Source organism: Symphalangus syndactylus, chromosome 6 (assembly GCF_028878055.3).
Source record: "Symphalangus syndactylus isolate Jambi chromosome 6, NHGRI_mSymSyn1-v2.1_pri, whole genome shotgun sequence".
NCBI classification, from domain to species: Eukaryota; Metazoa; Chordata; class Mammalia; order Primates; family Hylobatidae; genus Symphalangus; species Symphalangus syndactylus.
Window position 1 is genome coordinate 106,934,467 of NC_072428.2, and position 12,016 is coordinate 106,946,482.

A 12,016-nucleotide genomic window follows, 5' to 3' on the forward strand; every position below is an offset into this window, starting at 1 on the left:
TGTAAAATAGAGAGCATAGGAAAAGGTTTCAATATAAAATATGTCATAGACAAAAAGATAGCATGGGAGTGAAGACATTGAATTTTGGAGTTAATGGCCTAGGATTTATATTCACTATTCTGCCACTCCAAGCTGTGTGACCTGGCCTAATGACATGAGTTTGCAAAGCTCAGTTTCTTCATTTGTAAACTGTGGGTAATCATAATACCCACCTATAGGATTATCATGAGAATTAAATGAGACCAACTTTGTAAAGTATTTTGCACAGAACCTGGCATTCAATAATTAATAGCTTAAAAGACACTAATAAGATTACCTAACAGCACAGTTAATTATCATGTTCACCATATGGTGCTTGGTACTTTACAAAGCACTTTACCATGTGGTATCCAACATGGTAAATAGCATTTTCATCTTAATTCCTAAATGAGGAAACTGAGTTATTCAGTGTGGGCCCTACCTTATTTCCCATAGCTTGGGTTAAAGCTAGGAGATGAGCCGAGGCCTTCTAACCCCACAAAGCCGAGCTCCCAGTCTGCCTGACTGCCTCACACAACAAGGGGCAGTTCCTGCAGGTGACTGTCCTGTCTTCTTAAGGAAAATAAAATGATGGGATGAGGGCCAGCTTCAGATAGATCAGCATAGCTTATGCTGGGCAGGTGGAGCTCTGTGTTTCTTTGAAGGTTGGGTTGTTTGGATAATTTTGCATGTATCGTGTTTCCAGAAATGTGTAGTCTAGCAGTAGGAAGTTAAATACAGATTCTTTTCAACAATTATATATTTTCAATTGATTGGAGTAGTAAATTATAAAGTTGCTATGGATGTTGCCAAGTCATATTCTGTTTACAGTGGATAATTGTGTCTTTCTCTAGGCATGTCAACATCGCTCTAATTCAGAGATAATCTGCTGTACCACTCCTTCCCTGCAACAGCTGAATCTGCAACTCCCCCTGAAAACCAAAGCCTTTTTCATGTTAGATGGGATCCTTTCCAAATACTTTGATCTCATTTATGTACATAATCCTGTGTTTAAGCCTTTTGAAAAGCCAGTGATGATCTCAATGGGCAATGAAAATGTACTGGAAATTAAGGTAAGAAATGCTTTAAACGCTGTCTTAAATCATCAGCTCAAACTTAATTGACTTCATAGCTATGTGAATACAATTGTTGTACTTGGCCATTGTATCTTATACAAAACCAGCAAATATATAAGCTCTGAAAAACAAATCTTTTTGGCATAAAACTAAAAGATAAGAATAACCGTGGACTGCATTTTAATGAAGCATTAAAAAACCCTTTCTTGTGTATGTATTAAAACGTAGCAAATGTGGGACACAAATCATCCATTAAAGAGGATCCGCATGATGCGTTCTCTTGCTGATGTTATACATTTCCCCGGACATTTTACCTAAATGTGCTCATTATAAGATAAAACATAAGAGCTGTGAAAGTAAATGCATCAATTGTATCTCCGTTCTTCCTTGTAATACTTGGAATTTTGTGTCTGGGTATGGTCATCTCTAAGCTAATTTGTAAATGGAACTAGATATCTGCCACCTTAGGAACATACTGGCTTCTAAATGTAATTTAATAGAGAATAACAGATCATCTTTTCTAAAGCAAGCCTGTTGCAAACAAAGAACACTAAGACCCAGAAAGGTTAAGTGATTGACAAGTGACAAAATAGTGGCAGAATAATAAAGACTAGAGTGCAGCTTTTTTATGTCCCTTCAGTTGTTTCTACGTCAAATAATAACACAGGCAAAATGCTCAAGACTTGAATTATTCATAGCTCCAGTCACTAGAAACAGCAAAATATTTATCCTTCAACATGTTGTTAAAACATTTAGAATTTTTTTTCCTGAAAGATGATCTGAATGCAAATATGAACAAACATAAAGCAATAGGATAGTCTTTATTTGGTTGTAATACAGGCTTTCATGGGTCATCTCCATCTAAGTAATAATATGTTTCCATTGAAATTTTTCTGACTTTTTCAATAAAAATTTAACTACAGCACAACTTATGCATATGTTCACGCTCATACAAGTTTACTAACCTCATTATTGTGTTTTGTACAATAATTAAGCAAGCCCAGCATGAAATTGAATGGAAGCCCGCTTCAATGAACAGTGTGTTTACAACAGCAAAGTTCTTTCATCTGCTTCTTTAATTAGTTTTAGAAAGGGAGAAACAAACTTTTATCACTTCTTTTTTTTCCAATAAAACTAATCTAGTGTGACCTTTTGCTTTCAACAATTACTGTGTTTGCCATTTGAAAGATTTCATTTGGTTTTTCTTGATGATAACAAAGGTTTATGTGCAAATAGCTTTACATTCAGAGAAACTCTATTTTTCTGTTCCTGTATCTATGATGAAGGGATTAGAGATAAACAGTTCTTTATCTACCCTTCCAAGCACAGTCTTTATGGAAGAGAAAACTTCTTTTTCCGTAAATTAAATACCCTTTATTCAACATCCTACAAAATGTTGGACCAAGAAAAACATAATTTGGCATCATCTTCGGCCTGTCAATGGTGTTCCCAACATGGCAAGAGGGTCTTCTAGAGACTGGCACAAAACACTTTATTTTCTTGCCTATATATAGAATAATTCTTTCTCTAACAAGTGTATAGCACCTGCTACGTGACAGAATAGTAATCTTGTGGGAGCAGCGGCAATTCAGGGAGATTATTTTAGTATCATGATTCAATATGTTTTCATACTTCATTTTTCTTATTTATGAGAGGAAAGCAAAGGCGTAAGAGAATATTTGTTGTGTCAGCAATCTAACTATCAATACGTTAAGTTGATCACATTAAAACTTCTACCTCTCGGCCAGGCACGGTGGCTCATGCCTGTAATCCCAGTACTTTGGGAGGCCGAGGCGGGTGAATCACTTGAGATCAGGAGTTCAAGACCAGCCTGGCCAAAATGGCAAAACCCCATCTCCACTAAAAATACAAATATTAGCTGGGCATGGTGGTGGGTGCCTGTAATCCCAGCTACTCAGGAGGCTGAGGGATGGAGGTGACCTGAGTCCTGAAGGCAGAGGTTGCAGTGAGCCAGGATGGCACCACTGCACTCCAGCCTGGGAAACAGAGCAAAAAAAAACAAAACAAAACAAAACAAAACAAAAACCATGTACTTCATCAATGAAAGTGCTCTGGAGAGAATCATGTGTTTAGAATGAGATATGCTCTTTATTGCCAGGAAAAGTTCATGCTCCTCATGCAGCCATGCATGCAAGAGTTCCTAGGCTGAAAAGAGATTGTGATCATTTCCTGCCCTAGTTGTGAGAGTCCCTCAATTCGTAGTAAGCCCAGTGACTACACCATGGGCAAAAGGGCGAGCCAAGTCTGGATGAGAGAACACAATAGGGGTCAATCATAAGCCACCCCTCAGAATGAATCCTAAGCCCCATAGATGGAGAAGAAAGTTTTTGGCCAAGGCTTCAAGTCCCCCAAGACCAGTTGTAGACAGTGGTCATCAAAAGTAGGCACCTCTTTGTGGGTATACATGACTCCCCAAATGCCTCTCTCAACGACAGCTCATGTTTGTATGGAATTTTACAGTTGACACTGTACTTTGGCATATTTTATTTCATTTGAGTCTCATGTGGACCCGTGAGGTTGTGAGGTCAGTGATGATTATCCTCATTTATAGATAGGTAACGGAGGTTTAGGAAGATTAGCTGATTTGTCTTGGGTTACCCAGGGAGCAAACAGCAGAACTGGGGCCCACACTCAGGCTTCTTGATTCCAAATTTGGTCTTCTGTCACTGCATACACTAAATTACAGTATTTCTTATATTAACTCTCATTTAATGTATACTAAAATACCATTATAGAGACACTTTTCTATCATATACTCTTTATATATCTATGCAATTCTTGAAAGAGAATAGCTCTTAACTTTTTGTAAATATCTAAAAATTGATTCTGTTTAAAGAAACTCTGTATTTCTCCCTGAGTGTCTTATTTCTGACTTTTTATGCATGAGCATGTCTTATGAAAAGTAGAGAAGTGTTCTGTTTCATGCTGGAACAAGGACTGCCTGACATTGCCTTGAGGGTTTATCTTATTCTGCAGCATATAGGAATATATGGGAATAAAGATGCTTCAAACGTTCAATCTGGAGAAGTCAGGTCAAACAGGAAAAAGGAGCACAGGAAGATGAGCCAGGGCAGGGAGCGGGGACTTGGTCTATGACACTGTCATCACAAGAACAAATGCTGAGAGCTCAGGAGGAGGTGAAGCATCAGTGTGTGGGCATTGGAAGGATCAAAAAGGAAGCATGGTTTTGAACCATCCCAATCCACCTGCTGCCCAGAGCCAGCCAGATGTTGTCCTTCTCCCTTTGAATAATTTATGTGCAACTCTCCCCCTCAATCTCAGTCAAAACCACCATGAACTCAGTTCTGAGTCCAGACAGGATAAAAGTGAAGGATTCTTTTCTCAGAGGTTATTTGGCCCAGTGTCAAGACCTGTTCTTATTAATGGGGCTCATAGCTTACACTCAAACTAGTATTTCTTTGTGCTGCCCAGGTTAATAGGCATTCTGCAAAATATATATATATTTTTTTCCAGGGCAGTTTCATAGTACCTAATAGTAAAGATAGTAAAAAATATATTCCTTTGGTTTCATAGTACCTAGTAGTAAAGGTCCCCAACTAGCCAGCAAAGGCACCAGTTTAATTTTGGTTTGCCCAGCTTTTCCCAAATGGTCAGGGAAGTTTTCCCCAAAATGCCTATTAATGTCTGGTGGAACCCAGTTCTGAAGCTGTCTGTGAGGTTCATTGCTTGGTTCCTCAGTTGAGGGACTTGTGTCCTCTATGTGAAGTGTAAATCTCACCCCTTCACCACCGCCTCACTAATTTCCTACTGCTGATCTCCCTGGACTTTGGACCCTCACCTGGCTGGGTCCTGCTACCAAACTGTACTGACTTGCCCAGACCCAGCCCGTGGCCACCTGGGTGTATGAAAACTTGAAGGACCCCTCCTCTCATAGTGTTATTTTTCAGATTCTACCCACTTCCACTCCCATCTGCTCGGTTCTGTAGCCATCTCAGACATGAGTCCCCGGGCGTGAATACTGGATAGAAACATGTCACACCTGGCCAGAGTTGGCGAGGAAAGAGACATGGTACATCCTGATATAGCACATTGGGAGTAATTAGTTTGCATTTTTGAAATGAATCCATTTTGACATTGCAGTGAGAGGAAGAAATCCTTACTCATCCTTGTATTCTCAATGACTAGAACTGTGTCTAACACACAGTAGACGGTAAGTAGATTTTGTGTCAAAGGGAATTTGATTTGCTTCATGATCTAGCCCCTTTCTGGATAATAGTTCTCCATATGTAAAGCAGAAATGACAATAATACCTACTTCAGGGGGAGTATCTTTGCAGGATAATATGAGATGATTATAACTAAATTGCTCTATGTCTGTTGGAGATTAAAGATCAGAAAGCTCTCTCTCTTTTGCTGCTTTATTTTTAAACCCACATATTACCATTTTAGTGACTGAAATCACCCTGAAGCAGTTGAATGACTTTTATTTAATAATAGTTAATATTCAATAATAAATATTAATATAATTAATAGTAAAATTTCTAAATATGTTTTTTAGCATCTCAAAAAAGCTATGTTTATTTTCTTTTATTTTAAATGACAAAAATTAGCCTACACCTTTTAAAATTTTTCCTTTTTTGGGCCACATTTTTATATAGAAGTGAGCTACCGGTATCACTTTTGTAATATCTGGGATTTTACACTCCATATGTGTGTATATATATATATGTATATATATATATATATATATATATATATATATATATCTGATAGTAGTTGCTTATATAAGTCACTACTTACCATGTGTCCTTTGATATCTACATATAAAATGAGACACAGTGGATGTGTGATCTGTTTTTGTTTTAGAGAAGCCTTTATGCAACAACCAGGGAGATCCTAAGCCTGAAACCATAAGTATTGGAAACGCAAATGTTGTACATTCATCCCTTCCCCCAACCTTAGTTATTATCTAAGCAAGCAAGACATATTTTAGACATTTTCTCATAAATCAAACCCTACAGCTCTTTAATCTCTTTTCTTTGTCATTCCCTGAATTCCCTCCAATATGTGGATAAGGGTTTTATCCCCCTTCAGACCTAGCCAACAAGTTGTTGTTTGAAGCCCTGAAGTCATCTCTTAGATTGATGTGCTTCTGTGTTGTGTTGGCCTGTGTGGCTGACCTGGTTCAATGGACTACACATACTCCTTCTAGAAGTATCATAAGGATAGGGTTTGTCTATATCCATTTTATCTGAAACTCCAACATCAGGTTATAAGAAGTATTTTCTTCCCACTTCTTTTCCTAGAATAATAACTGCCTGACCAATCAATCTATTGAGATCCATATGAGACCATGTATGTGAATGGAGTTTGCTGAGTACTAAAGATTATATAAAACAAAGTAGAAGCATTTTAGCTATTACAGGCTGCTCTTTGTTAGTAAGAAAAATAGTAATATGTTTTGATATATGTCACCTCAAAATAATAGCTTGCTCAATAAATAACTGTCCTCATTAGGTCTTGATATGAGAAATTATACCTAGGTTTGCACTTCTTTTGCAAGGCTAATTATTGGTTTCTCAAACAAAACGTTGATGTTTTTAAAATGCCTGATGGTAACTTCAGTTAACTAAATATGTCACATTAACTAATTTTTTAAAAATTTTTGTGTAACTATGTAATTGTTCAAAATAATAGAATTGTGCTCTCAAATTTTGGTCATACAGCATCTCACATAAATTTCTTTAAAAATGAATTCACTTATATATAGGACTCAAGTGTGCAAGAAGGATGAAAGTAAACTACCCAACTCAAACAAAAAAAAGAATGTATTAATATTAACATAACATAATACAGTGTTAATACATTAACAACAATTTAACATCAGATCTCTGGAGATGAGACCCAGACATCAGTAATTTTTAAAGTTCTCACGGTGATTCCAAAAGCAAAGTCAAGGCTGAGAATCTCTGCACTGGGCAGTGTTAGATAGTGCAACAACTGAATCTCTACATTGCGTCTTTTTTGGCAAACATTGATACTCCCTGAAGACAATGGTGAGGTGATGATAGGTAAGACATCATTCCACATTTAAGGATGTGAAGCAAGAACCTCTTTACTTTTCCCTAAGGTACGATTTGATGCAAAAGCTATATGCTATAATTCCTAACTAACACGTGCCCTGAAATGGTCATGCTCCCCTTTAGCCATCCCAATTCCCATGAAAATTAGTATCATACAGTCATGTGCCTTGGCAAACAACATGGCCTGTGTTTGCAGTATATTTATATTCCTTTGCCATTGTTAGCATTCCTGCAGAACTGTGAAGTGTTAACAACCTTCTTTTTTTTTCCTTTCAGGGAAATGATATTGACCCTGAAGCAGTTAAAGGTGAAGTGTTAAAAGTTGGAAATAAGAGCTGTGAGAATATACACTTACATTCTGAAGCCGTTTTATGCACGGTCCCCAATGACCTGCTGAAATTGAACAGCGAGCTAAATATAGAGGTGGGATTCCTGCATTCCTCTCATGATGTAAATAAGGAAGCCAGTGTAATTATGTCATTCTCAGGCTTAAAATAAATCATTAAAGCTCATTTATGTGTGGGTTTTGGCTCATCAACTCAGCCTCCATCCCTAGTTGTTATTTTAGAAATAGTGAGCTTTTTGTCACATTGTCTCCTTCCCCAAGCTTGGGAGGTAGATCTCAAAAGTTCCTTCTACCCACACTGCTTCTCCATCATGCCACACTCTTCCCAAAATTTGCTGTAATTCTCAGAAGAAATAAGGATGCATCCAAGAGTGTCCTTCTACGGCCTCCCACCACCCCAGGAGGCCAGAGCCGGTGTTCCACTGCCAACCACAGTGATCACTAATGCATAGAGTCCCATAAATAAAGGAAGATGCATGCATTGAACAAAGTAAAATAAGGATTAAACTACTTTACAGTAACTTTTTCCGTGTAGACAACTGAATCAAACAACCTAGAACCAAAGCGAGTGATCTTTTTCATTCTTTTTTTAACAGCTTTATTGTGATGTAATTCACATACCATGCAATTCACCCATTGAAAGTGCGCAGTTCAATGGGTTTTGGTATATTATGTTGTCAATTTTTTTGAATTGTGGTAAAATATATGTAATGTAATGTTTGCCATTTTAACCATTTTTAAATGTACAATTCAGTTGCATTAATTTCATTCACAGTGTTGTATAACCATCAGCATTACCTAATTCCAGAACTTTTTCGTCACCCCAAACAGATACTCTATAACCAATAAGCAGCAGCTCCACATACTCTTCTCTCCCCAGCTCCTCATAACTTCTAATCTACTCTTTCCCTCTCGAATTTGCCTATTCTAGATATTTCATGTGAGTGGAATTATACAATATTTGTCTCTTTATGTGGGGCCTATTTTACTTGACATGATGTTTTCAAGGTTCATCCATGTTGTAGCCTGTGTCGGTACTTCATTCCTTTTTGTGGATGAATAATATTCCATTGTATATATCCCACATTTATCCAAGAGTAAGTGATTTTTAAAGGGTTCCTGAAGTCTTCTGAAAAGTTATGAAATGTAAAAACACACAAAAATTAGAAAATAAAAGGCTGAATCATGAGATCAGAGTTGGAATTTCAGAAGGACCATAAATCCTAAAAATCATAAAATGTTAGAGCCAGAAGGGACTTCAAAGATTTCTGCTGTGTATCGAAACTGAAGTAAAAATATTCTGAGACTTAATTGTTCCATCATAACAGTACAATTATTTACCTCTTATGGGAAGTCTTCTCTGCCCTCCACCCCACCGTCCAGGACAGAATTAATGTCCCATTGTCTCTGTTGATTATTGTTTAGTCATACTTCTATGGTACATACCACACTGTACTGTAATCATTTATTTATATGTCTCTCTCCCCTTCTACACTTCAGTTCCTGTTTTTTGTAGATCTTTTTATCCCTAATACCTAGTTACAAATACAAACAGCTAAGTACCATATAAGTACTTCAGGGATCAGTGCCCCCTAATTATTTGAACACTGGAGCAAAATTGAGGAATCTCTTATTATCCTGAAGGCAGTTATGCCATTGGTAGAATGGCAATAACCAGGTGGTATTTGGGGCCCAAAGTGCTACAACCTGTGTAGTACAAATATCTATCATGGCTAAATGCTGACTTTTCTTTATTTGTCATTTTTAGTGGAAGCAAGCAATTTCTTCAACCGTCCTTGGAAAAGTAATAGTTCAACCAGATCAGAATTTCACAGGATTGATTGCTGGTGTTGTCTCAATATCAGTAGCACTGTTATTACTACTTGGGTTTTTCCTGTGGCTGAAAAAGAGGAAACAAATTAAAGGTACATTTTTGTTACTGTTCGTTTTTAGAAGTTACCTTAAGAGCACAGTCATTACAGTTTAAGATTGTCATAGATTCTTGTGTGCTGTCTTATATGTAGTCCATAAAACCCATGAGTTCTGGGCACTGGGTCAAAGTCTCCTGGGGCCCATGATAGCCGTCTTTAACAAGCTCTTTCTTTCTCTCTGTTTTAAGATCTGGGCAGTGAATTAGTTCGCTATGATGCAAGAGTACACACTCCTCATTTGGATAGGCTTGTAAGTGCCCGAAGTGTAAGCCCAACTACAGAAATGGTTTCAAATGAATCTGTAGACTACCGAGCTACTTTTCCAGAAGGTATATTTCAGTTTATTGTTCTGAGAAATACCTATACATATACCTCAGTGGGTTGTGACATTGTTGTTTATTTTTGGTTTTGCATTCATATTTTTATAAAAACCTTAAGGAAGTATTTACCTCTGCCAAATAAGTATTTGACACAAAATTACATGGCTCTTATTTTTAAAAGAACCCATGTATATATTACATTATGATTTTAGAGCCCATAAGCTCTCATCTCACTAAAAGGTTAATTTGAGCAAAAGTAATTTGTTTATCATCTAAGTGCAATAGTAAGAAACTGTGAAGCTCTCTTTTACAATCCAGGAAGAGTTAAGTTACAAAATATACTTATTTAAATGTAAGTTGGAACTGCTACATTTTTTACCTGTTGAAGCCCAAACATTGAAATTATACTGTTAGTAATTCTTCGAAGTGTTCTCAATGAACTGTTAGTACACAGGCTTTTTCCCACAATATTCTAGGACTTGAATGTATTTTGAGACTTAGCCAAGGAAAACCTTCAATTATGCTATGAAAAAAAGGAGGGGTCAATATCATCAGCTTTGTAAAACACTATGCCTAGTAATGTTCAGGTTAACCAGAGTTTTCATGTTGTTTTATTTAAATCTCCTGGTAAAAGCAAAAGGTCTGTATTGTATCAGCTCCATTATCTTTAGAAGTTACAGGATGTGAGTCAAGTACAAGCATTTCCTTGGTTGAATATTTACCATTGGACAAATAAAATGAGTCACAGATCATTGAGGATACTGGAAAAGTTAGAAGTTGCTCATCCAAACAAGTTCAAGAGCAATGAAGCACTTAACATTTTAACATTTTCAACACTTACTACCTCTTATGTTTTGAAGTTTATGTTATTTCTATGGAGATACACATAGTAAACATTGTCTTTGCCCTGATTCCATTCCCCTTTAAAAATCCATTCCTTTAACCATGTTGAAAAATCAAACCTAGTTTATTGTTTTGAAATTTAGATCTATTTAGTATTTTATATGCACGTTTAGTGCATCTATTTAGTATTTTATATGCACATTCAGTATTTTATATGCACATTTCATAGTTCTAATCTGAGATCATTAAAATTTACAAATTTTCTTTGAAAAAAAAAACTTACCTAATCTTCTTTGAACCTCCTTACTCACCAAAGCTCCGTCATCACTGCTAAGAAGGTTGAGTTTCACACTCTTTTCTCCATTGAGCCTGCTCCTTGGAGATATGAAAAGAAAACAGGTAAAAGAGGGTCATATAGAGAGAATGAGAAAATAGGTGTACAGCCAAAACCTAATGAAGAGGCAACTGCAGAGCTTTCCTCTCTACATCTGGTGGGGACAGCATTCTCATCAGTCTTTTTCACAAAGACCTAGAGTTCTATGCGGTGTGACATCAGGGTTGCACACTGATGGTTTCAACTGGTTTCTGCACATGTTTGAATTTAGCTGAAGAGTCACGTTTTCATGTCAAAGGACTTTTATCCGTGTCTCACCAAGGATTTCCCTCAATCTCTGCACCCTTAAGCATTTAGAGCTCTGATCTCCAGATGCAAAGGCTTGGGAAGTGAGGATGAAAGACCTGAGTTTAGAGAGGCTGATTGGCATTCCCAATCCCCTGGGGAAGGTTTAGAGACCCTGACTTCTTGGAATTAAGGGAGCAAGTACCCAACTAGGCTCCTTCCTTCCTCACTCGCCCAACATTTCAGGTACTTCACTGATGTTCCACATCCTTCTTTTAAAGGTTGCTCCTGTCTTTTTTCTGGCTAGTGTCTACTTTAACTGTAATTGATGCCCAAAGCTTTTCTGGAACCACTTTTGGCCAAGTTCATTTATTATTAATCAAACTGTCCACTGTAGAAAATACTAAAAATGCTCAAGTGGGATTAGGAATAGTCAAGGTACTAACAGCATTCTTTTTATGCCCTTCTCTCAGATTCTGATTCTCCTGCTTATTTGCAAACAAATGATATGTTTTGGTGCCAATAAGGAACCCCCACATAACCCTCTATGTTACATACTAATACATTTCAATACTATGCCTAGTTTATCTTCACGTCAGTTGCTGTGGCTATGATGCCCCCTCCTTGATATGTGTGAATTCCCAGTGGAAAGAGAAAGGGAAAGTGGAAATGCCCTATTTGGCATTAAGAAATTGACTATCAGCACAATTTCTTCCCCTGAAATGAAAAAAATTTCTCCTTGCAAAAGGGAACTTTGCCTGAGGTTCTTACAGAGCTTTGATTATGAAGATCAACTTAT

General features: G+C 37.1%; 1 protein-coding gene across 1 annotated transcript in view; it reads left to right on the forward strand.

Moving 5' to 3' along the window:
• Window positions 1-12,016, forward strand: part of MET (MET proto-oncogene, receptor tyrosine kinase) — a 100,253-nt gene that overhangs the window by 63,509 nt on the left and 24,728 nt on the right. Inside the window, exons 11-14 of the mRNA XM_055283760.2 lie at window positions 873-1,091; window positions 7,435-7,581; window positions 9,273-9,429; window positions 9,624-9,764. Coding sequence (XP_055139735.2) covers window positions 873-1,091; window positions 7,435-7,581; window positions 9,273-9,429; window positions 9,624-9,764 — 664 coding nt within the window. The remainder of the gene's footprint in view (window positions 1-872; window positions 1,092-7,434; window positions 7,582-9,272; window positions 9,430-9,623; window positions 9,765-12,016) is intronic.